The following is a 25,693-nucleotide window of genomic DNA, read 5'->3' as shown; positions in this document are numbered from 1 at the left end:
TGGTGCCACTGCAGATGACAGACTTGGAGGTACTGCATCTGAGCCAAAGCTTAGTGTATAAAGTTAAGGATATCACATCCTGAAAGATCCAGATTTACTGTAAATTGGAGCAAAATAAAAATCGAAAGGCTGACAGACTATGGTTTGGGGCCGGGGCCGGGGCCGGGGGCGTTCTCTGTAAAAGATTTGGTCTGGATCTGAAAGCGTCCCCACTCATCCACATGCCTTGTTGTGAAACTTCAATAGAGTGAACAGGGTCTGGAGTCACATTAGGCTTCAGTGGAAAAAAAAAAAAAAAGCATTTGTGTGACTTCTTGGCTGAGTCAGCAGGCAAAACCTTGGCCTCTCTCAGAGGTAGAGGGAGAAGAGGGAGAGAGAGAGATGGAAAGAAAGATGGAGGGAGAGAGCGCATGTAAATGAGAGACAGAGAGAGAGTGGGGGGGTGAGAGTGAGAGAGAGAGAGTGGGGGGGGGAGAGGGAATGAGAGAGGGAGAGTGGGGGGGGGAGTGAGAGAGAGAGAGAGAGTGGGGGGGGGGGGGAGTGAGAGAGAGAGAGAGAGTGGGGGGGGAGAGGGAGTGAGAGAGAGAGAGGGGGGGGCGAGAGAGCAGAAACAGAGAAGAGAAAGAGTGAGCAGTCAGCGACATTCCAGCTCTGTGAGTCAGTGTGGCAAGGCACTTTTCTGGCAAACCTTCACTACCTCTACAAACTAAACAAAAGTCCAACTCTCCCTCTCTCTCTCTCTGCACTCTTCTGCTGACAGGAGGAGAGAGAGAGAGAAAGAGAGAGAGAGAGAGAGAGAGAGAGAGAGAGAGTGTCCAACTGTTCTATATCCAGCTCCTAAAACTGTGGGTAACTTTTAATTGTGCTAGTAAGAACATTTCTTGGAATATTCTCCATGGCTACCCTAGCAACCTCTCAAGGGACACCGAGTCAATAAAATCTAACTACATTCAAAACAAGGTCCAAGCTTTAAAGAGAGAGAGAGAGAGAGAGAGAGAGAGAGAGAAAAAGTTCATTCAAAGCCTTCAACGAAACCATTACAGAGCAGTTGAATATCTCGTTGACTGGAACGGTTAGGAAATGAAGATTCATTAGTTTCACCGATTAAAGAGGAATTCTGAAGGGGTTGCTGCGTTATGCTCCTCTGTAACTTTGGCTCTGGCTTTGATTTCCAATAGCACATGACTACATTCCTGACTCATGTAACGATGCATGTCTACCCTGCTCCTCCTCCTCCTCCTCCATTGCTCCTCCACAGTGACACTCCTCACACAGGCAGAGTGACATCAGTCAGCCAGCTCTCCAACCATTGATTCTCTCTTCTCTCCGCAACCCACTGGTTAATCATTCAACACGAAAAAATCCCTCCAAAAGACCAGTGACTCAACGCTGCACAACACAACTACAGTACTTGGGGCAGGGGAGGGGGAAAAGAGACTCTGTCTGGACTCTCTGGTCGAAAGAATTCAGTTTCTTCACAAAATACAGTTCGTTAGTTATCTGTCCAACATGCTAGAAGCCTTTATGTTTGATTAGACGGTGGAACCCGTTGATGTACTGTTAGACACTCCGTAACATGCATAATCATGCTGTATGGTCACAGAAGAAACATAAGAGACTTCTAGAAGATTATTTTACATTATGATAATATTGCTCCAACAGCCGATTAACGGTCCACAGCGTAGTATCTAGGTCACGTCATATATCGATAGGTTGTTGTGACAACTGCTGTAACGGCGTGTTTGGATACAGTAACGTTCACCGGGCAAGTTTTGTGTGATGGACTCCATTCACTTAGAGTCGCATCACGGTAGTTAGAGCCAACTTTAATGATGCCTGATTAAAAAACAAAACAAAACAAAAAAAACACCGATGATATTATCGGTTATTTATACTGTCAAGAAACCGCACTGTCGTCTGAACCAGATAACGGCAATGAAATCACGGACAACGCATGGTTTCAGTGTAGGTCTCAAGAAAAGAGTGAAACTTCGCTATGCATACTTTTATAAGGATATTATTAGGCCTAACTGTGTATGTCTTTCATAAATAATTACTCTCGATAACCTGGACGTAAAGATCTATATCACATTAAAATATTTCAGTTACCTCGCCTCTGTGGGTTTGTTTATCTTCAGGCAAACTTGAGCACCAGGTTCCGCTTTCTGATTCCTCTAAGCTGGCGCCGCTTATACGCTTCCATAGATTTTAAGTTCACCAAAAACGCATCAGGGTAAACTCCTGCTCGTAAGATTGGACTCCACACACGCAAAAAAAAAAAAAAGTTAAAAAGTTAAATCCGACTCAATTTAATCAGGGGTCTTTCGACTGTATACCTCCAATTTTCTCCTCAAATTCTGCATTCTTCTCGTCCCGTTTCAACTTTTTTTTTTTTTTGGTTGTTCAAAACTTTTGGAATCTCTTTTCCACTAGATCGCGCTATGAGGAGAATGCATGAAGGACTGCCCCCTTCTCACAAACCGCAAAGTCGCAGCAGCAGCAAAATCATCTTGCAGCCGGTCAGAGTACGACCCCCAGCCCTCTTACAAGAAAGTTTAAGGGAGTCCAAAGTTTTTTTCCCTTTTTTTCTTAAGTGGAGGTCCCTCCTTCTCAGGCAGCTCGCCAAATACCCTGGCCTTTTTTGTTGGTTCTTGGGAACGTCGCTCAAGCCTTGAATTAAAAAAAAAAAAAAAGAAAGAAAGAAAGAAAAAAGACAAAAGGCTTTTGTCTGTTTGGGGTTCGGTCCTTACCCCCCAAATCTGCCTCAATCTATCGGGCCTGTCAGCGTTACGTCGCAACCCGTGTTGCCCGTACGACTCCGCGCGACCATAGATACTAACTCAGCATTTAAATTTGACCAAACAGAGGTAAATCTGGTCTTTTTTTTGCAATGTCAGTCCCCAACACACCACGTGATTACGACAGCACAATGTCACATCTACATCAGCCGCAAAATCCGCGTTTAAATAACTACCATATCAAAACATTAGAACGAATAAGCGATACACAGGACGTCAAACGAGGTCTCAAACAAAAAGACATAAAAATTCTCACTCTGGTTTTGAGGAAGTTACGTTTTATGGTTACTGTAAACTGGGGGTTGAAATTTTTTTAATGATGCCTTAAGTAGTTAACTTTTCCCCTCTCATCTACCACCTGGCATTGCAGGTGAGGTATGGCATTCCTCCAATAAAGTACAACCAAGTTTAGTACAATTTAATTTTCAGCGAACTTCTTCCGTTTGTGACAGTAGACAAACGCTCGAACGGTCAAATTTGACATCCAAGCGCGATCCCAGGAGGAAAATTTAAATCTATGCTCACCACGGTCAACAGCTGTCTGGGTCATACATTATACATATAATGTATAACAGTTTTACCAAAGTTCATACGGTCAAATTTAAAATCTCAACGAATCATTTAGATTCTATCAGCAGTAATGAAGAGATAGCTTTTGAAGCCAATACATCCATGCAAGCAGGTGGAACACACACAGATGTGGAACTGTGTTTGAATGAGCCCTTCCCTAAAGAATAGACGGGTTCAGACAGACAAGTAAACCCCTCTGCCATGTGGTAAAGCCATTTTCCTCAAATCAGTGAACAGAGGGTATTCTCTCTCTGTCTCTGACACACAAAATCTCTCTCCCTCTCTGACACACACACACACACACAATCTCTCTCTCTCTCTCTGGGTCATTGGTGCCCGGGCAGGGAGAACACTCCTTTCCTGAATTACACTAGAGTCAACTTCTAAAAATAAATATCTCTACATGAATGGACTCTTTTGATCATTTTAAGTATGCCTACAAATAAACCACTGTACTCACCCAAAAGGGAATCGCTTAGCTCCAGAAGGTCCAGTCCGGACACTGAATTTTCTGTGGAGACATAAAAAACATTCGAATTGCCCTCATAATCTTTGACACGCAAAACTTTGTAGAAAAAGAAAAATCCAGTAAAAATGGCCTGCTTTTTCGTACTACCTTTTGTCTTTTCTTTTACACTGTTATCGAGCGCCCCCTTGTGGTGATGATAACTACTAATAAAATATTCAGTGGTGCTACTGAGCACTGAAAATGTAGCCTGCAGCTTAAAGAAATTCAACTATAACGGTTTCTAATGAATCATACAATAGTTATGGTCTTTGAGTGATTCAACTCTTCCGGCAGATATGCCATTTTAACGGTCTCTCACCTAAAAAGGTCTGGGCATACTGTGGAAATCCAATATGCCTCATCCATACAGAAACCTCTTCTGGACTCCACTCCTCAACAGCGATCATGGCTCCTCTCGTGTTCCTCCAGTCACAAACGTTACTGGCATCATTCGCCCCTTTAGAAGGCATTCAGAACTCTTGTGAAAGCTTGCCGTTACCTCTATAAAAGTTTGTTCTTTGTAAATCTTAACTCAATATACATGTTAAAACGGAGCTAACCACCCAGTCAGTCCGTTGTTCTCCATTTGTCAACACGTCCCTCAAGTGTGATATGTTGCGTTTGAATGATAATTGCTTTTGCATTAGCCGTCTTTTCACGTCTGATGTATTTCATATTTCACGTAACGTTAAGTTAACATATGTTAACAAGCGATGTTTAAAAGATGGCCACGTGAACGGGTACACAAAGACGTAGCGAAAAAATGAAAATGTTTCTTAAAAAATACTTGACAGTTTAAAGAGAAAAAAAACTTTATGGACTCCGGCGCAGAACTGAACAGCTAACTTGCCCGGCACGAGCACAACGGAAGCCCATTGTGCCCATGCGTCCAGGTGGCGGTAGACGGCTACCTTTGGCCTCAAACAAGGGAAAACTTCAGCCAAACTGTCCTCACCTCTGTAGTATCAGCGGTCGCAATACTTTAACCATTACGTAAATCTAGAGAATAACGACATAAAATCTCACCTCTCGTGATTGTATTAACAGTAGATTAACTTTTCGCTCTGTTGTTGTTTGGAAGCAAAAGGTGTTGTCCAAGAGCAGATGCGCACCTATCAGGTAAGGGAGGAGTCTGCGTAAACATCACAATGCATTGTAGGAATTGTAGTCCGCTAAAAAAAACGGCCAACAACTCTCCAAAAAATAACGGTCCACAGCAAGCCCCAATACTTCTGGTCTCCAAACATTGCTTATTTCACAAAAGAAGTGGCCGGCAAAAATCCTGAAAAATGGCGAGCTTTGTCGTCGATCTTTATCGCCCGTCGCATTTTATTTTACTGCAAATAACAAGTAGCAGACGTCATTCTAGAGCATTTTCGTTTCAGTCTTACTGTACAGACCATCAAATTGTGGCTTGTGAAATAATATTTAGTTTAGTTTTATTACAGCATGGACTAGAAAAACAAAACAAAAACAAAAAACAGGACATTAAACTTTAGATATGAAGAACAAAAACACAATATTCAAACATTCCACAAATTTGAGAATGAGCAGAAAACAAACAGTTTGTTTATTTATATATTTATTTTTTCCTTTGTCATGAGAATCTGCCTGGCTTCACTAGCGCAGGTCAACTCCTCAGTGCAGCCCGTTCCAGGGAACAACTATCTTACAAGCCGTAGGAAGTGCGTTACTAAGGTAGCATGGCAGGGTGAAGGAAGAAGGGTTTACAGTTACATAAAGTATGTCCAACATTAGTTGAGGAGGCAACGAATACAAAATATAAACTCTACAGAGTTACAGCACACGACACGTTTCACGTTTAACAGAACGCACACACCCTGTCAGACTCTAATTGCGTTAACAAACATACGCTCTAAGATGTTTTCGCTGGGTGACAACAAATGACAAACCCCCCCCTCCCCACCTCCAAAAAAAAAAAGAAAAAAAAGAAAGAAAGGAAAAAGCCAAAATCACGTAACAGCTGTGGATGCTAGCGTCACCTGCAGCAGATGAGTTGAGTAAGTGCACTGGTTTATTAAGTACTTTCATTTTGTGAGTTAACACAAGACAAGGAGAACACAAAATGGAGGAACTCTAGGTGAAGGTAGAGCGACAGAGAGAGCGACACCCGCCCCCCCCCCCCGGGTTCAGCGTTCTGTCTGTATGGCAGAGAGGGAGACAGAGAGGGAGAGAAAGGGGCATTCGTCATTTGCGTCTGCGCGTAGGTGACAGTTTCAGACGAGAGCGGTGAGAGACAGAGTGAAAGCTTCGTTAAGGTAGAGATCACGATCTGTCCGCGCGTTTATGCGTTGCTCAGGGCGTCCACTCCAGGTAACACTTTACCTGCAGGCAGAGGGGGAAAAAAAAAAAAAAGCTGATCAGGCCAAAACCCTAACACACTGATCCTCATCTCTGAAGGCCTAAAGCAGTCTGCCCTTCCTTCAGTAACATTCCATCTTCCTCTTTGCCCTACATATGGACCGGATGGTGTTAAACAACACCAGCTTACAGACCAAGGTTATAACATCTCCAAAGTTCAAATCCTAAACCGGGGAGCATAGTCCATTGACCGTTATTAATGGTTCCAGAATCGTAACAACGTATTACTTAAGGTGGTAGAGTGTTGGTGCTGCGTTTGGTGGGTGTGTGAATTGTTTGGTAACTTTGCTTTTTGTTGTGTCTGTGTTTCAAAACATCAAAGGGACGCCGCGAACAGACGGAACACAGAACTCCTTATCAGCTGGAACAGGAAGTGATGTCGTGCTTACCCTCCAGCAGCTCCAGGCTGGCTCCGCCCCCAGTGCTCACATGGCTGACCTTGTCCTCTGTGTTCCACTTGGCACAGCAGGTCGCCGTGTCACCGCCACCTGGGGTTAACACGAGACAAATGCGTGAGATACACACACACGCGCGCGCGCACATACATACGCACGCCACACATACACACACACACACACACACACAGGAGTTAGCCGTATCTTTACAGCCAGTGTTTAACCGTCGAGTCAAACAGAGTTAGTTTAACTGGTATCTGCATAACGGTTACCTGTTACTAAGTAGCGACACTGTCAGTATTTGCATTGTACAATCATTCTTTTCCCATCAGCCAATTCTCTGGCCAAGAAGTAAAATACGGTTGACTTAACAATGTTTCTTTTTTGTTTTTGGGTTTGTTTTTGTAACAGTGTTCAATTGTTTGGATAACAGTGAGTCAACAGTCGAACCCCCCCCCCCCCCCCCCCCCCCCCCCCGACCCATCCTCCCAAAATAAGGATAGTTTTCAAATCATTTCTTTACATAAGGAGAACACAGGATGTTTATCTGCGACTTAAATGTCACAGATTGCGTGTATGGTCGCCATATTTTGAAATATCAGAGCCTTCTAGCTCTCTCAGTTACAACCAAATGGGCACAAAAATGCAGCTGAACCTTTGCGCCACCTAGTGGTCAGTAGCATAAATACACAAAGTGGTTGTTTCATGGCTTCAGACTGCAAAGTTAGTTTTATAAACTGAGCAGTGTGAAAAAAATCCAAAAAAACTGACCTATATTACAAGAGGAATTAAAAAACAAACAAACAAAAGATGTCTTTACAAACAGCAGGAGCAGGAATGGGAAGCAAAGAAAATTCACATAAAAGTTCAAAATGAATCAAACATTCCTCACTCTGTCCTGCACTGTTCTTAATCAGAGTTTCTCAGATTTACCCCAGGACATCTGTGGTGCTCATGGTTTCCATAACAACAAAACACAAAGAACACTGTGGTCCCTGACTGGCTGAAAATGGCACGCAAAGGTGTCCCAGGTAAAAAAATAAACACGAGTCAAAGGCAAAAACCTGCAGGATTCTGGCCCCCCAGATCCAGATTTGAAAAACGCCTGTTTCAAATATTAAATAATGAACATAACCCAGCTGATCTGAGGATGCCGAAATCATATTTCCTGTATTATAACAGGAGAGGCCAAACCGAACCCAGATTTACACAGACAGGGGAGAAACTGACCGGGACTTCTTTCCCTTTACTAACCAATGATGGTGATGCAGCCGCCCTTAGTGACCTCCACGACCTTGTCCATCAGGTTCTTGGTTCCTTTAGCGAAGTTGTCCCACTCGAACACGCCCACGGGCCCGTTCCACACAATCTGCTTGGCGCGTCCGACGGCCTCAGCGAAGTGCTTAGAGCTCTCTGGCCCACAGTCCAGACCCTGAGAGAGAGAGAGAGACAGAGAGAGAGAGAGAGAGACAGAGAGAGAGAGAGAGAGAGAGAGACAGAGAGAGAGAGAGAGAGAGAGAGAGAGAGAGACAGAGAGAGAGAGAGAGAGAGAGAGAGAGACAGAGAGAGAGAGAGAGAGAGAGAGAGAGAGAGAGAGAGAGAGAGAGAGAGAGAGGGAGAGAGAGATTTTTTAGTATTTAACGAAGAGAAAATGCGAGCTGAACTGAATGAAATTTACTCTTTAAATTATGAGTGATACGAGATACAACCTTATATTTCATCGAGTCTGTTTGTTCTTTTATTGACTAAATAGAGCTTAAAAATTTAATCACCATCCACCCGGCCGGAATGCCAGCGGCGACGGTGGCCGTTCCCGTCTTGGCGTGCTCGTCAAACTTGTCGGCGGTGACGAAGTCGACGGGCAGGTTGATTTTCACGCCGTTTTTCTCCGCCTTGGCCATCAGGTCCTTCACGATTTTGGCTCCCTCTTCATCATACAGAGAAGTGCCAATCTACACAACACAATTTAAAAAAAAACAAACAAACAAACAGACAATAATTGACATTTACATGTCTTCATTCAGCAGATGCTTTCATCCATAGCAGGCCTCTAAGACAGGCAGAAAACAAACCAAGCACGTAGCCATTAAGGAACTGTCTGTTGTTTAAGTGCCACCGCTGAGTTCAGTAGTAGACCAGATACAAGCGTTAGAAAAGTAGAAGGAAGTAAGAGAATAAAGTACTGACAACTATAGGTAGGATGAAAATGATAAACTGACAGAACAGCAGTGTCATTTTGTTATGTGGATTTATATAAAACTGATGCCAACACATCATCGATTCGTTCTCTTCCTCTTTCGCGCTCTCTCTCTCTCTCTCTCTCTCTCTCTCCTTACCTCCATGTTCTTGAGGACCTTGAGGAAAGTGAAGGCCATTCCACCTCCGATGATCATCTCGTTCACTTTGTCCAGCATGTTGTTGATCAGCTGAATCTTGTCCTTGACCTTGGCCCTGTGAAGGTCAAAAGGACACCTGAGCACACGACAGTCACGACGCGCCTCTCCCGTTCACTCTAAAGCTCCGCATGGTGACGGAATGTGGCTTGTTGTGGCAGATGTGACATTGTGGAGGAAGAGGATGAAGTGGCCAAAGAAGACGGCACATAACACACAGAACGGAATGGGTTTCAAACTCCAACTTTAATTCCAACTTTGCTCCGGAAGCGTGTGACCTTGGGCAGCTGTCCCTCTACGTCGCTAAATGAATGTATGTAAATTAAGCACTAGTAATTGTTTAATAAATGCATGAACGAACCAAAGACAATTCTAAATACGCCTATCTGTCTCTTAACCAGATGAAGGATAAACAGCGCACCAGGCTGTGTAGAGTTAGCAGTAACATAAATGTAGCTTTTCTTTTCCTGTTTCACATGAGGCTTTGGGATGTTAAGTCACTTTGGGTTAACGGTAAAATCCTGTCACTGTTGTCCGCATTGTTAGAAGGCTTATCAGTGACCCTGTCATCTCAATAGACTTTGTCAACAACCTGGAGCCAGCGCTGCAGACTGCCTGAGGTAATCACTGCACGTTAGAGATAGCCACCGCAGAGTGAGAGAGAGAGAGAGAGAGAGAGAGAGAGAGAGACAGAGAGAGAGAGAGGGAGAGACAGTGTGTGTGAGAAAGTGTGATCAGTCTCTGTGTGGGTGGGTGCATGTGTGTATCTGAGAGAGAGAGCGCGAGCGCGAGAGAGAGAGAGAGAGAGAGAGAGATTGCACAATACTACATCCCTGAACTCTGACACTGCTTATGTCAGCATGAAAAAAACAGTATTTCATTTACGCAATACATGTGGCTTCCTGCAATACATTTGTTGCAATGTTCAGCCAATTAGAGACCAGCTGCTAAAGGATATGGATGCAGCCCTGCACTCTTGCGTGGTGTCTATGTACGTATATGGGGGGCTGTGGCCTTTTCCTGCCTCCTCATTGGCAGATTGGTCGCTAAGCAACCGATCAATGACGCTGCAGAACCAGATGAATGAGCCGTAATAGCAGGCACCGTTATCACACACGCAGGATTTTTTAAAAAAACAAAAACCAAAAAAAAAAGGAGAAAAAACACTAAATATACATGTAAGTATTTTAGAATTTAGAATCTCTGAGATCACACACACACGGTGAGCAGCGAGTAGTGAATTTAACCACTGCATTTAACCCATTATTTACACACCAGTAGTGAGCACACACACACACCAGGAGCAGGAGCAGTGGGCAGCACGCCTGCGCCTGGGGGGGGGGGCGTTGGGGGTAAAGTGCCTTGTCACAGGGCACTTCAGCCGTGGATGTTGCCCATGGGAATGTTGTCCCACATTTTTCCCACTGCCCACATTTTTCCTGCCCCGTCCCGGAGATTGAACCGACGACCCTCCGGTTGCAAGCCCGCCTCTCTAACCATTAGGCCACGGCTGCCCCGCCCACATTTACAGAAACTGCCCCGCCCAAAATTTAGAGAAACTGCCCCACCCACATTTAGAGAAACATTCGCTCTAAGCTGTTGGAATAACGATTAGAGGGAGTTTTTCTGAATACAGAGTCAGGTCTCAGACACTGTGTTGGGGCTTTGGTAGTAGACACATTAGTACAGTAGGAACAGTACAATCTTGCTGTGGAGTTATGTAACCAGACTGGACAGTCTATTCCTGGTCTGGCACCACGGGGCCTTCTCTGAGTGTGTGTGTGTGTGTGCGTGTGTGTGTGAGAGAGAGAGAGGAGAACACAGTTTCGCTTATACACTGTCTTAGAACAGCTTTTCTATGACAGCCGTGCTTCTGAACAAACTGTCGAGCAACAGGTCTGCCTCAGAAAAGTATCTGACTGACTGGGCCCTGTCCCAATACCCTTACGTGTCTCCTTTCACCTTGTGTCCTTTTCCACTACAGATACTCAGATACTCAATCTCTAACAGGACTGAGCGTGTTGAAGCAGCACCAAACACAAGAATGCAGCGCACAAGAGTCCTCAACAAAACAGAAATTTATCCAGTTAACTGGGGAGGAGACTGGGAGAGAGGCCAGTCGTTCAAATGCCTTAGATACTTATTTCAGTCAGGTCTGCTTAACAAACCGAGGAATGTTCCAAAGAAAAAAAAAAAAAAAATCAAAAACAACAACAAATAAACCTTGACCGCTAAGAAGGAGCTCAAAAGCTTTAATCTTATCTCTCAGAGCCGTTGCTAAGGGGCAGTGGGAACAATGATTTGAGGTTGTGAAATGAGCCTTAGAAAACCCGTGATAAAAAAGTCCTGAGGCAGGCAGTGTGTGAGTGTGTGTGTGTGTGTGAGCCGACAGAGTGCCACACGCCTTAACAGACACATTCACTGAACAAGGCTCTAAAACCACAATGTTTTCTTGTCCAGTTTGGGATTACTTCTGTCTCGTTTCATAGTGAATATCAGTAAGAGTGTGGAAAATGAAGAAGAGGAAGAAATGGATTGTGCGCGTGTGCGTGGTGTGTGTGTGTGTGTGTGTGTGGTGTGGTGTGAGTGTGTGCGTGTGTGTGTGTGTATGCGTGTGTGTGTGTGTGCATGTCCCGAATCGCTCACCCTCCGAGGATGGCCAGGAAAGGCCTCTGTGGTTTCTCCAGGGCCATGGCAAAGTAATCCAGCTCCTTCTTCATCAGGAAACCTGCAGCCTTCTGGGGAAGGTTAACACCAACCATAGAGCTGGAGACCCAGAGAGAGAGAGAAAGAGAGAGAGACAGAGAGAGAGAGAGAGAGAAATCTTAATACAAAGTTTACATGAACAATGTACTCAATACTCTAGTGAACCAGTTATACTATGCTAATTACCTACAGCAAGTCAGCTATTTCAGAATTAATGCGAACTGCACAAACTACAGGTAACTCTGCTAACAGCTGCTAACCTTTTCTGGATTTTCATCAAGTGTGCTGGCCAGTTACTTCTGTCTAACATATTAGACCGTCCACATTCTCTTTTAACACAGCACATGGATCAAGTTTCAGATAATAAGTTTGTGTAACTGCTTATTTATCTTTTTTTTTTAATCTGATTTTAAACACAATTTCAGCATTCTGTCCATTCACCACACCAGTAAAGTCCAGCACATGCAGAGCCCTTGGTGCAGATGCATGTCCTTCTTTGACCTTGAGGTGAAGGGCAGCCCGTGTTGACAGTGTCCTTGGGCTGCCCTTCGGTGCAGAGACGACGGCCAAACCTCACCTGTGAGCTCTGTGGGCTGTTCCGAAAGCATCGTTGACATAGATGTCACCCAGTTTAGACAGAGATGCTCTGAAGGTATCAATCTGCTCCTGAGTGGCTTTGGTCTGGAAGAGAGGAGGAAAAAAAACAACAAAACAAAAAAACAACCGACGTTATTCAAATATGTATGCCAACACTTAAGACTCAAGTCAACCGACTTCAGGTTTGAAACCGTATATACCTCGAACCAAAAACAGACAGTTTGGTTAAACATTTGCTGTGGCTGGCTATCGCTGTTCTCTGTCACAAAAGAGGGTAATTTATTAACACTCCCTTATTTATGCTTAAGTGTTCAACCTTTAAAAACTCTAAATAAACCTTTAAAGTCTAAAAACACCAACCGCACACACTAGCAGTCTGCTCACGATGGGGTCAAGTGCAGACCTAGGTTAAATAAGTATGGGAATGATTGGGCCTTGTCCCAATTGTCTGCAGTGTTCCCTTTCTTCATAACCTTGTTCTCTTAATTAACAGGACAAATGGGAGTTGAAGATGAAACCCCTGTAGACAAATGTGTGATGTTTGCTTGGTGGTGCTTAAACACACTTGCCCCTGAGAGCTTTAATTAACTTCTGTAGAAACAGGACACAAGGTAAAAGGACCATCTATAACGATTTGGTCATTCAAAACACTTCAGATGCTCCTTTAACCCCCAATTCTCCCCGAATCTCCAAAATAAACTCGACGCACAGATGGTAGATGAGACAATAAAATCCCTGTCGGCTGTGAATGATAAGATACAGGTGGAGGAGCGAATCAACCACCCATCCTCCACCCGCAGGCTGCCCAGATCAGCTTGCCTCTGTATTTAAGTTTGCAAAGTTCACGACTCTTGAACCCGACGAGGGAGAAAGGTCGTGACAGAGCCCGTGAAATGTCAGGTTCTCGTCCGTCGAGTCCGTCTCCTCTCTTGACGGCGCGTCGCAAAGGTTAATACGCTAGAAGTGTGTCTCAAACTGACACCTCCTTACTGCTCCACCCCTGTCCCTCTCGGCCCTACCAAATCTGTTCCCTTCCACAGCCAGCATTCCAACCAGGGCTCAGAGGACAAGAAAAGCAACACGACCAGGCGGACACCCCTGCAAACCCTTTCCACTAAATGTCACGAGGTCACCTCTACACGCCCTAGCCAATATGGTACAGTGAGAATAACCTCTGACCTTTGAGAGTGACAGAGAGAGAGAGAGAGAGAGAGAGAGAGAGAGAGAGAGAGAGAGAGAGAGGCTGTCGGGGGCCAGTAACAGGACTGGCTGGAGAGACAAGGAAAGCACCATGTCTTAGACAAAATTGCATTTGGAGACTTTCAAGAGGAGAGGACTAATTTTAGTCTTCAATCCTAAATATCAGTGGGGTTTTTTTTTTTTTTTTTTTTTTTAAGAGATCTGCTGATCGTTGCTTGTGTGGTCCTAAACGCTTGCCACTGTGTATTTTTCCTGTGCGGAGTGAATCTGCTCTCTGCTGTACAGGGCTTCAGTTTGTCATAACAGTAAAAAAACCTTAAGAGAAGAAACTCTAATGGTGGCATAGCACATAGGTCACTAACCATTGCACACCAGGTGGTCATACATTTATTGAATGTTAGTCTATGGGGTTTTTTTGGTGACCATATAGGACTGTTCTTGAATACAGTAAACGAACAGGACTATGGAAAGTTCTTGAAATTCTCGAGTACAATAACCAAAAAGGACTTAGGAAAATGTTGTGGGCACCTTACCTTGTGAGAAGCATGTAACTTATTAAAAGTCGTCATCTTTTTAAGCATTTCTAGACCTAATACTTCACTCATTTTCAGGTGTCTAAATAAGGCCTGGAAGGCTGCTTTGTCAAAGACCACTGAACAGTGACGCAGCATTTTTCTGCTGAGTCACTGTTGCTCCACTCAGCCGTTGCTATGACGCTCACCTTGTTTCCAGAGGCATCTTTGCCCTTGCCCTCCTCTGCTACGTGGAACCGCAGGTTCTCCAGCAGGATGACAGAACCAGCAGCGGGATCAGCGCATGCCTTCTCAACGTCCGGACCCACGCAGTCCTTCAGGAAGTGAACATCCCTGCGGAACACAGATAAACGTATTCCTCAGCTGTATCGAGGGAGCAGCGTGTGAAGAGCAAGATTTGTCAAAGAGAACACCTGTATTTTTGACAGAGGAGTCGTGTATCGTAAGACTGTCCTAGCCAAACTTAAGTGCCTTGGCGCTGTCGGTAAATTTCTTTTCGCTGTAACTGCCGCCAGTAAGCAGAGACCACATACAACCCCCCGAAACTTCCCAGCAATCAGCTAACGCTCAGTTCTGCTAGGTTCCACTCAAACAAAAACCAGTCTGATATGCGGTTCCGACATGCGATGACTCATGCGTCAGGTGCCCAGTCATACGAAGCGAACTCACTTTCCCAGAAGGCTTTTCAGCTCGTGGGCCACGGGCTCCAGGGAGTATTTGTCGGGCATGGGGTGTCCGTCAGGTCGGCCCAGATGGCTCATGAGGACCACGGCTTTGGCTCCATGATCCAAACAGTGTTTGATGGATGGAACAGCGGCCTTGATCCTGAATGAAAACACAGACACGCCACACTGTCGTTGAGTTTGGGCTTGTATGGGCCCAAGACACCCTATTTTTCTTGCAAAAGCCAAAAGCTAACAACATATCCTTAAACTAGATCATCTCAACACTGGTGTTCAACCAACACGTTGACTTAGTCTCTCTCACAATATGCAAGGGATGGTTGTGAAGCAGATGTAGAGTTATTAGGTATTGCTGAGACTATACTGAAATAAGTTAAGCAAATGACAAATACACCAATAAATGAACATTTACATATATACACACTTACCTCTGGTTGTTGGTGATTGTCTTATCTTTCATGGGCACATTGAAGTCCACTCTGTGACAGAGAAATGTTTAAATTTAATACACAGAAGCAGAAAATGTGTAACTTGGTAGACACTATGGTTCTCTAGCACCCCCCCCCCCCCCCACACCAAAAAAAAACCCCCATTATCAGTCATTTTTGTCCTTTCCTGTGACTAATTCAGTGAGTCTACAAAACGAAATGGAGACCCCACTGACTGAAATAACAAAGAACACAGTCAAAGACTGTGTGCATGACTGTTCGCAAAAAACTTCACTTGTTCTTTAGAGGTGTTAACCACATGCCATACAGCAGTGTATCGATTTCCCTTGAGTCCAGATTATAGCGTAGGACTGGGATGCCCAAATCTAACACTAGAGGGGTAAAGTCTTCCTGCTTTTTTTATTAGAGATATCTATCTATCTATCTATCTCTCTCTCTGTCTGTCTGTCTGCCTTCCTCTGCTAAGCAGCATTCAGTGATGGAGAGATATGAAAACCAAACTTTGGGGACTGATTTGGGCACTTTTGGTCTAGAGGACCTTCAGTGATTTTCCACATGTTATTAATGTTATGTCTGCATCCATCCATTTCTCTGTTCATTGATCACTTGCTGAAATACACAAGGGAAAAATGCCTTTAGCTACGCAGTCATTGGATCATTACTTTGAGACGGACAACACGCAATCGCAGTTCCACACGGTCGGGAGGTAATCAAAGTAACGAATAAAAAATAGCATCATTGACATAATATGGTCGAACAGTCTACCTGTGTTTTGACACCGTAAAGAAAACGCTAGCTTTAAGCAAGCGCGGTATAGTACTCGGTGTACTTCCCCGCGCGTCATGACAGCACTACTGATGCAATCCGTCCTATTGCGGGTTATTTTCACACAAACAATAGCCACTTAAATCAGAGGGTCAGAGTCCTGCCCTCTCATGTATTACTTTTAGACCGTTACTGATTGACAGGTCGAGTGAGCGTGACAAGACCTATCCGTTCAGAGAAGCTAGTATAATTAATCCGCATGGGACAGAGGGATACAGGAGAAGGGCAGTCCCGTTATATGTGTCATCGCTGACTCTCACACTACACACCAGACGAGCGCACACACGATGCAGCACGTTCGCACGAGCCTGTGTGTGAGATACAGTACTGTATATTACATAACCCAAACCCACTCTTCTGATACCTTTTTTTCTTGATAATTTAACATCTAATTCGGTAGCACCTTTAAGGAAGCAGAGACTATATTTAGTCAACAGAATCAGGGCTGATATACACGACAAACGGGCCTCTATTATGTCCAAAGAGGAAAACATGATTGAAAGGGCATAGCTTACTAGGTGCATGTTAGCATCGCACGGCAATACGTGAGATCCTACGTGGATTCAGCGTTTAAGGCTGTGCAAAATGGCCTCCGTACAGACTCAGTGGTAAATTTTCAGAATACGAACAGATAATATGAATGACGCCAGCGTGAAAAGCGCGAAAACGTTGGGCTACTAATCGGATGCTGTCAAGGTGTAACATCAATTCCATAGCAACTCGAAACGCCTAACTCCCTCTGTGGCTAAATATTTCCACGGGAACCCAAACCGCTTAATTACGCCCTCTCAGAGAAGGATGTTACTTCCCTTTTGTCGATTTCTTTCTTTCTCCATTGGTATGAAATGTAAACTTTGGTTCATTATATCAAGACGTATAGTACTTGCACAGAACAAGTTAAAACAAGCCGGTGGAATGTACAGGAAGCATAACCAATATCATCCGAAACGTCATAGCACTGGTAAATGCTCTTTTAATAAAAGACAGATATTTCTCCTAAAAGCATATTGAAGTTTTGGGATGCGTTTTATTTTTTGCGAGGTAGATATGAATTTCGGAGGAATTTACGCATACCTGACACCTGTAAGAATGCGTTAACACTACATTTTCACCAAGCTCACGTGAAGTACCGGCCTGTTCACAACAACTTACGATGACCGTTCATAAAATGATAAAAATGTCAATCTAGAAATACATATTTCTTGTTCCAAGATAAAATCGATATAATAATCTGAAAACCGCCCAGAAAGGTTTGCATCCACTGCGAATTCTAACTTATGCACAGCATGTCGCGGTGTAACGTGAGCGGTGACAGCTCCACACTTCCTGTCGCTGTAATGTCACATGGAATGAGGCCAATCGTTTTACAAGATGCTGCATCGAATCTTTATCTCCCTCAGTACGAAATTTCATATTGTCTAGGTATAGGTATAACAGAAAGTTGGTCAACTAGAAATACGCATTCATTTTCATTCTGTCATTGTGAACGCCATCTCAACGTTGCACGCTAAAAGCAATTCCTACATTACTTGAGGTCACTCTCACCTCATGATGACGCGTTTGCCTTTCACGTCCACCTTGTCCAAAGTGAGTTTATTTGACAGAGACATTCTGGATGTTGATTAGGACTTGTTCCGCTGCTAGTCTGCTCCTTGCCTTTGAATCCCGATGCTGGGCAGTTCCCGAATGAGAATGACCTTAGCGCAACGGAGAGGCACTTCGGATGGGCGGTTCTTCTCTCGCTTACTCAACGTTTATTGCACAAGAGCCGTGTGGGCACAGGGTTTTCTGAACGGTCATTGGGTATTAGTTATGTCAGTAAAGACTTTTACGCTAACGACTTTAATAGAGGAAACCGGAGAACATCCCGTGTACTCTAGTCAAGACAGAACCGTGCTCTGAATTGGTAAAATAAGAAACAGATCACAACCGTGTCCGTAGAGACGCGTGAACAGTCTGCTGTAATTAACTCCTAAGGCTGGTGTTCGACACTAGTTCAGCGATCAAGCAGCTGATAACCAGTTTGTGTGGTACCACTGAAACAGCGCAGATGGGTAGGTTTAGCTGCCGGGAGGTTTAAGTGCTGCTCCAAATATTTTTTTTAAAACTGTCTTAAACTTGTATACTGGTATATTTGTGCACCATAGGCAATCCCAGCGTATCCTGACGGTAAAAGAATGTCATAATGATGTCACACACTGCCTCTCACTGGTCGAGAAGCGTGATGACTACAGGCACGTACTCAATGTAGGATTTTGTTGTGCACAACAGGGCCACCTCATGGCTAAATTGATTATTACAACTACAGATCCACACTCATGTGCGGAATATCGCGTAAAATCGTGCAGGAAATGACTGTGTGAAGCACTTGGTTGAAACAATTATATGCAAACCTCATTGAAATGCCTGCACATTATAAACCTCAGACAACCACTACGTGGACTCGCATCTTATAAACGCAGCACTGGGATTCATAGCACTGGATTCAATCCAATACACATGTAAGTGACTCAGCTATTAAATATTCTAGAAAACTCTTTGAATTGTAGAATCAGGTATTTTAAAAAAGCGTTGGATTTAACACCAAAGGGAGTATTCCAAGTACGTGGCTTAGTGACTAACCCAGACAAGTTAACTCAGAGTAAGTAGTAAACCTAACAGAAGAGCCTTCTGACTTTGTTCTGCTAGGAAAATGAAGCCATAGGGCTCTTCTATTAGGGGGTTTACTACTTACTCTGAGTTAACTTATCCAGGTTAATCACTAACCCACGTACTTAAAAACACCCCCCCAGGTCGATATGAATCAAACATCCTACAGTGACTCTCACCAAGAGAGGCATAAACAAATCCAGGCAGTCACTAGTCTCACTCTGAAAAATCTGACACAAACAACCAACCTCTCATCTACATGTTCCCATCTCAGCACATTATCAGCAAAACAGAAAAGTCCTCATTCTCCTGCTGCTGCACAGAAATTAACAAATGCCAAGTAGCAATGTAGGGGAAAAATTAAAACAAAAAACAAAACTCAAGAGTCCAACTTCATGTTATAAACGTAATTTTATTACATTGTTTTACAGACAGTGCCTGAGTGGCAACAGGGTGCAATTACGGTGGAAACTTTATCCGCTGTTGATACAGAAAACCTCAGGATGCTTTTAATGGTATTTCCCCATGGAGGAAAAAGAAAAGGAGAGAGAGAGAGAGAGAGAGAGAGGAGAGACGACATGTCCGTTACTCCTTCCATTCTTTAGGCTGTACCTTGCCCACGGGAGACAGATTCCATGAAATTCCGGTTGATGTGATTACCTACAGCAGAAAATACACATTAAGCAAAGAAATGTCATCCGCATAGTGGAAAAATATGATCAATTGATTAAGACGCAGAGGGGGAAAAACACACAAAAGGTTTTAAAAACGTGTGTTTAACACATATGTTAAGACAGTAAATAAAGCACGTGTGGATTCGTACATAGCCCCAGACAGCTGCACAGAAAGCTCCGCCAGCGACCATCAACATTGTGCCGTATTTTGCATGAAAATCGGGGGAGATATCTGAGGACCCGTGTCGGACGGCAACCTGACGTGCACCTTGACCTGAGAGAAAGACAAATTTATTTATTATAAACAAGGACATAATCTTGTTGACATTAAAGACACTACACATGGCAGGCGAATCTCACATGATGTTTGTGACCACTGTTTAAAGAAACACTGATGGGTGACAGATTTCTCGCACTCTCTACGTAGATCAGTAGTTGGATGGGTGTTTAAGACTAAGTGCCTGTCAAATAGACTGTCAAAAGACTTTTATTGTGTTCTACCAGGTAAAACCCCTTCTCTCTGAGGTAGATTCTAGTTAGCAGGTGGTGACTTCCTCTATTTCTTCTGGTACTAGCAACCAACACTTCATAAGGTTAACTTAGGACACATATTCCGGGTTCAGAGAGATTGCAACATTTTTTCCATGTTCAAAGTAAGGGCGCATGCCTTTATGGTCGATGCACAGTTATGTCATGCTTACAATATAGAGATTAACGTACATATGTTATTAATGTATTGTTAGTCCTAGAACTCAGAAGTGGCTAAGGTGAACTGGCTAACGTTAGCATCGTAGACATTAGCCGACAACCAGCACTAAATGCTGTTGGTCACATTTAACTGAAAACTGTCTGATTCCGGTTAGTCAGAAGCAAATAAATGGAAAACAGTTTAATCATATGTTTCTTCTTCTTACCAGTGAGATTCAAAGCAGCTTTGGCGAATCGGTACATGCTTATTCCTGTCTGTCTGATGCTGTTCGTCTATACCCTTGAACAGGCTAAAACAAAATGGCTGAATAAATTGCGGAAACGCGTAAAAGAAATAGTGCGCGCATGCGTGCTTATACTTAACCAGTGAGCGTTTGTTCGACCTGTCTTAGAGAACAACTATTTTGTTTTTTCGCAAAAGTATTCGGTCTCCTAAGGGTCGTAAAGAAAGAAGGAAAAGCAGATATGGATACGTTTATGGTTTTACGGTTACCGTGAAGTGTGTTATTACCATGAATGCCAAGTGTAATACTGCAGTTCGTTCAAATATATCCAATTGCGCTTAGAGAAATTTCGTTTTTCAGATGTTTACACATCTATAATAAAATTATAATCTATGCAGTATTGTGCCAATTATACATAAAAACCATATGACGGCCTTTAAATACCATTACGCTTTTCGGTAGAGACGTAGTGTCAGGATGGCCGAGTGGTCTAAGGCGCCAGACTCAAGGCTTACAACCTTCCGCATGAACGGGTGTTCTGGTCTCCGAATGGAGGCGTGGGTTCGAATCCCACTTCTGACACATAACTTTTTCCTTAATCAACCTAAACTAGAGCTTTGGGACTGCGAAAATTAGGGTAATTTTTTAAAGGCAGATAGAGCTTGTGTGTACAGTATAAACAGTAATCCAAAACGTCCTTGCTGAAACAGTTATATGTGATCATGAATTAACCTGGATCAGACCTGCAGATGTGAAAAAATGCATGGAGATGCAAGCTGTACACATAAGGATGTACAGAGATTGTGTGTACGGTAGAAACACACGGGAAGTCCAAGAACTGCTTGTTAAGACAGTCATATATGTCCCTTTATGACAGGCCCTATAAATTTACTTCTACATAGCATATTAGCTGCAGTACATGAAAGCATGCACCTAAACCAACCATGTAAACACAGACATTAGAGCCTGTGACAACCATGCAAATATGTTGTGTCCATCCATTAAATGGTCATAACAACAAATCAGTTTTCATGCCACCCCATGGCTGCAAAACCATCAGTAAAATGACATCTTTCCTCAATTTGAAACTGGCTATAAGAAACCTCAGTAGATCAGAATTACACAGTAATTTCTCATCTAATCATCAAGGCAATGGTTTTAGATGGTGAGGAATGAAGTGACTCTTCTACTTGTTACTTGTTCTTATAATTGTTAGTAACTTAATGTAAATCTAAATGTTCAAATCTACAACAAAGTAAAAAATATTGAAGTTCTTTATAAAATCCATATGAAAGAGAAATTTTCTCTACGTAAAAGAGAAAACAAGAGCTTAGCACAGGCTTTGAATGACCTCAGTGTAAATTTTAGAATTATTCACACACACACACACACACAAATATATATATATGTATATATATATATATATATTAGATAGATAGATAGATTGATTGATAGATATACACAAATAAGGTGAATAATGTCCTAGTGAGACAGTGTAATACAAACACACACAAACGTAGTGTATTTTTTTATTCCCTGACGACGATTTCTCTGATACAATCCAGGCACTTTAGCAAACACTCTGATTCAGTTTCAGAATTTGAGTACATTCTCTCACGGAATGGTTCATTCCTTTACAGCCTCCATCCCTCGGGCCTTGAATACAGCGTTTTATTTTTATTGACTTATTTTACAATGCAAAAAAAAAAAAAGAAAAAAAAAACCCTGCATACACAATTATTTGTAGTATACTATTTTTTTTGTAGTTTTCTTCTTATTATTGTAGTTTTTTCTCGTTAGTTCCGAAAATTAACACAATTATGAAACAAACCCATAAAAAGACAGTAAAAAGCAATACAATCACTATCTTTACTACAAATGCCAACTAGAGTAAGATCTATTGCAGCTCGTAAAGATACTACCGTGTGTCAAAAAAAAAACCCTGTATTGCAGTGTGGAGACACAATCCTAGGACTCAGACTCATTAAAGTCCTGATGAAACATTGGGTTCTCGCTTACTGAGATGACGATCCAGAGAAAAAAGGAATGACAACTGACGGTCGTCAACCAACATTCTGACACCTGCGAGAGTACACAACCGCTGAGAGAGGTACCGTGATGTTTTGGTGTTTGTTTAACCTCCCTTCCTCCCTCCCTCCCTCCCTCCCTCCCTCTCTCTCTCTCTCTCTCTCTCTCTGTCTCTCTCTCTCACACACACACACACACACACACAGCCTTGAACGCTCTACTCCTTCTTTTTGTCCTTGACTTCCTCGTCGTCCGTGTATTCCGTGGGTTCCTCTCCGGGTTTCAGGAGTTTTCCGACGTAGTCGTACTTCTCTGCGAGAGGGAAATAAATGAGATAACTTTATATTAGTCCCGCACAAACCATGACTGCCATCACCACGTGAGACAACACAAAAGTAAGGGGGGGGGTGGTCTGTAGTGCACTTAGTAGTGCACATGCTTCTATAAAATTATTTTCCTTATTTTATTTGTTAAGTGCTGATACTCCAATAATGCTCTCCTTCCCTCCCTCATCTCCTGCATGGCTGTGGCTCATCTGTTCGAGCATGAGTGTCTGGTTTGAATGTGGCTAATTTCTTCTTAGGTGCCCCCCCCCCTTCCTCTCTCCCTCCCTGTCATCTCTCTCTTCATCGTCATCCTGATGGCTGCTGCGGCTTCGTGGCTTCCTGCGCTGCTGTGGCTGTGTCGTCCACCCCAGCTGAGCCCCATGCTGTCTTATCATTCTTCATATTGTCTACTAGTTGTGTTTTCATTTTCATTATCACTGTGTTGTTTGTAATTTGCCCACTGGGTTGGCACCTATTGCACACCTGGCTGGCCTAGAAGGGGTCTCCTCTCTCTAAGGTCCCTCTCAAGATTTCTCCTTATTTTCCCTAGCATCTGGATTTTTGAGGAGTTTTTTCTTGCCCGCTATGAGGATCAAGTCAGGGGGTGCCACCCTGCTCTGGTTGTTGTAATCCTGTGGGCTTGTAAAGCCCGTTGAGACTGTAAACAGTGATATTGGGCTTTAAATAAACTTAAACTTGAAACTTAGAGAACCCCAGTTTCTCATGACTGTGTTCACAGCAACCCTTAGCACAATTAAGGAAATAAGACACACCACTGAAAAAAGTGATTGTGTGTCATATTGACTGTTCTCACTCGTTCACAGGTTAGATCGGAGAAGCCCAGTCCAACACTGGTTCTATCTCCCCGTCCTAAAACGGCAGGCGCCATTAATCGTTCCTGTGGAAGGACACCTGACACACGGGCCTTTGTTCCAGTTCTTCACAAACAAACGTCATTCAGACCTGATCAGGTCAGAGGGCTGTAGGTAGAGCGTGTGAGATTAGACCTGGCACCAATTCAACGGCACTTTGCCAACCATGACCCACTTCCCCTGGGGCAACTGGAAGAGCTGAATTAAAAATGGTTAAAATTACAAATAAAAAAAAAATAAAAGTGAAAAGTTCTCTCTTTCTACCCGACAAAAGATGCCTATGATGAAGCGTACTGCCTTATTAATGATTAAAACTTAATGTGAATCGGGTGTGATACATTTGTGTAACAGTTATTGAAACAACCCATAGTTGTATTAACTTATGTGATATCTTAAGAATGGTAGAAATTCGCAGCTGGTCAGTGAATTAGATGAAACATCATATAAATATATAATATTTATAACAGTTATCTTGCTGGTATAGTCACAAGAGAACTGTACTATAATACCTTAAAACCAAAACCTAAGCTCTACTGCCCCCTATAAGTCATTAGTGATACTACAACCAAGTCCTGACAATTCCATGTCTGTGACATAACACTTTTTTTTTTTTTTTAACTTTCCTAAAATGTTTCGAGGGTGAACTTTACTGTGGCTGTTTCAAAAATGTTCCTTCTCGAGACCATGTTTTGTTTGGCTCTTCTTAGCATCATGGTTCCAAACTGCTGGTACAGGGTGGAGGGGAGGGGGCGGTACAGGACGGGACAGGGGAGGCGGGGCAGGTGTTGGATCTGGGTTTGGGTCAGAATGCGCTGTTCTCCGTGTGTGAAGGGCCGTTACTTACGGGTGAACTGGGTCTCCCACTCGCTCAGGCTCTCCTGCTGCATGGAGTTAAGGTCCGACAGGTCGTCGTGCGTGTCCTTGAGCGCCTCCTTCTCCAGGCAGAACGTGGCCAGACCTCGGGAGGCGTCCCTTCCCGCAAACACCCCGTACGGACCCTCTGCAACAAACCAGGAATCAGTGTCATCAAACGCAATTCTAATCTTAACCTGTGACCACTGTATTTTTCCCCCCATCAAGAATATAGTGATATAGTTTTTATAGTGATATAGTCAGATTTTGATATAACATCTGAAACAAGTGTCATTTAGTTGTTTTCAGGTTCTAAACGTACACTTAAAAATTGCAATTCAGTAGTCGTGAACTCTGACTTCCAAAAATCAGAGCATGACCTTTATCCCTCTTGTATTACTCATTCACAAAAAGATAAACAGTCCTAACCAGGTTTTGCGGTGGGAAAGAAGAGATGAAGAAACAAAAAGAAAGTGCGTGCAAAAGTTGTATGTTAAAACAGTCAGCACCAGTCAATATGGGTTAAATGTTTCTCTTTAAGATAAGATTACGTGCTAACGATCTGGCGTGAGGAAGCCTTGCATGACGAAGTCTGACTAAAAGATACCGAGCACTAGGTAAGGGGTTACAACAGCTCGGCACCCTCCGGATTTCTGTAACATTAGGAGTGAAAACGTAGGGGTGTGGTCCAAAGGACATAGGGAAATATACGTTAATATTAACAAACAAGTCTGAAGCAACAAAATTAACCGTAAAACTTGATTCAAATCCTCCCTGCTCCGGACTACACTAAATATTCAAGTCACTTGTCACATGAATACCTAGGTATACGTGATTTTCCGTTGTCCCGCAAACTGCGTGCGACATCGTGCGTAATCTGAAGAGGCATTTAGCACAATTTTAGCATGTTTTCACGCAGTGGGTCTTACCTGGGCCATAGAATTTCTTTCCTCTGGTTACATCAAACACTTTGCCGTTGACAGCCATGAGAATTCTTGGATTTGTCAATCCATCGTACTCCTTCAGCTCTGCCAAAGTAAAATCTCTTTTCTTTAGTTTCGGCAACGGCTCTTCGATCTCGCCCACATCCACGGGGTTGTCTCCGCGAAAGATTTTGTACAACAGAAATAAACAAAGGCCCAGTAAACTCAAATTTAAGGGCGAAGTAAAAATTTCTTGCAAAATGCCAGAAGTTTGCACAACCTCCTCTTCAGCCATTTTTGTTTCTACTAGTGCGTGCGAACATGAGTCGAATCGAGGATAGCATCAGCACACCAATCACTCACGACAAATATGGACCATTGTTTCTTGGAGCCAATCA

The 25,693-nt window shown here is 43.3% G+C and overlaps 4 protein-coding genes and 1 non-coding gene across 6 annotated transcripts in view; 1 reads left to right on the top strand and 4 right to left on the bottom strand.

Annotated features, from left to right (window-relative positions):
• The window catches only part of amot (angiomotin), a 28,729-nt gene extending 24,446 nt beyond the window's left edge, over positions 1 to 4,283 (bottom strand). Inside the window, exons 1-2 of the mRNA XM_030793191.1 lie at positions 4,196 to 4,283; positions 3,829 to 3,879 (exon numbers count right to left, since the gene is read on the bottom strand). Of these exons, the coding sequence (XP_030649051.1) occupies positions 3,829 to 3,879; positions 4,196 to 4,283 (139 nt within the window). The remainder of the gene's footprint in view (positions 1 to 3,828; positions 3,880 to 4,195) is intronic.
• Positions 4,284 to 5,430: 1,147 nt separating this feature from the next.
• Positions 5,431 to 17,723, bottom strand: pgk1 (phosphoglycerate kinase 1). The gene is made up of 11 exons (XM_030793193.1): positions 17,585 to 17,723; positions 15,194 to 15,244; positions 14,752 to 14,907; positions 14,271 to 14,415; positions 12,330 to 12,433; positions 11,693 to 11,812; positions 8,990 to 9,104; positions 8,426 to 8,605; positions 7,908 to 8,085; positions 6,648 to 6,746; positions 5,431 to 6,222 (listed from the first exon to the last, which is right to left on the bottom strand). Exons 1-11 carry the CDS (start codon positions 17,647 to 17,649, stop codon positions 6,182 to 6,184), a joined length of 1,254 nt encoding a protein of 417 aa, XP_030649053.1. The 5' UTR covers positions 17,650 to 17,723; the 3' UTR covers positions 5,431 to 6,181.
• On the bottom strand, positions 6,824 to 25,626 carry pgrmc1 (progesterone receptor membrane component 1). 2 transcript variants are annotated; one of them, XM_030793207.1, is made up of 4 exons: positions 25,302 to 25,626; positions 24,365 to 24,520; positions 22,505 to 22,634; positions 6,824 to 6,844 (listed from the first exon to the last, which is right to left on the bottom strand). In XM_030793207.1, the coding sequence occupies exons 1-3, from the start codon at positions 25,588 to 25,590 to the stop codon at positions 22,540 to 22,542; spliced, it is 540 nt and encodes a 179-aa protein (XP_030649067.1). In that variant the 5' UTR covers positions 25,591 to 25,626; the 3' UTR covers positions 6,824 to 6,844; positions 22,505 to 22,539. The 2 variants fall into 2 exon arrangements, with proteins under 2 accessions (XP_030649067.1, XP_030649065.1); XM_030793205.1 differs by lacking the exon at positions 6,824 to 6,844 and having other exon boundaries at positions 22,479 to 22,634; positions 25,302 to 25,625.
• On the bottom strand, positions 19,081 to 20,370 carry cox7b (cytochrome c oxidase subunit 7B). Its single transcript, XM_030793209.1, has 3 exons — positions 20,277 to 20,370; positions 19,512 to 19,636; positions 19,081 to 19,348 (listed from the first exon to the last, which is right to left on the bottom strand). The coding sequence occupies exons 1-3, from the start codon at positions 20,311 to 20,313 to the stop codon at positions 19,274 to 19,276; spliced, it is 237 nt and encodes a 78-aa protein (XP_030649069.1). The 5' UTR covers positions 20,314 to 20,370; the 3' UTR covers positions 19,081 to 19,273.
• trnal-caa (transfer RNA leucine (anticodon CAA)) lies at positions 20,766 to 20,876 on the top strand. Its single transcript has 2 exons — positions 20,766 to 20,803; positions 20,831 to 20,876. It is a non-coding gene; the product is annotated as a tRNA-Leu (tRNA).
• Positions 25,627 to 25,693: the final 67 nt, after the last annotated feature.

The sequence above is a fragment of the Chanos chanos genome, chromosome 16 (assembly GCF_902362185.1).
Source record: "Chanos chanos chromosome 16, fChaCha1.1, whole genome shotgun sequence".
Taxonomy (NCBI): Eukaryota; Metazoa; Chordata; class Actinopteri; order Gonorynchiformes; family Chanidae; genus Chanos; species Chanos chanos.
The sequence above is the reverse complement of the archived record's forward strand: the minus strand, read 5'-3'. Positions and strand labels throughout refer to the sequence as shown.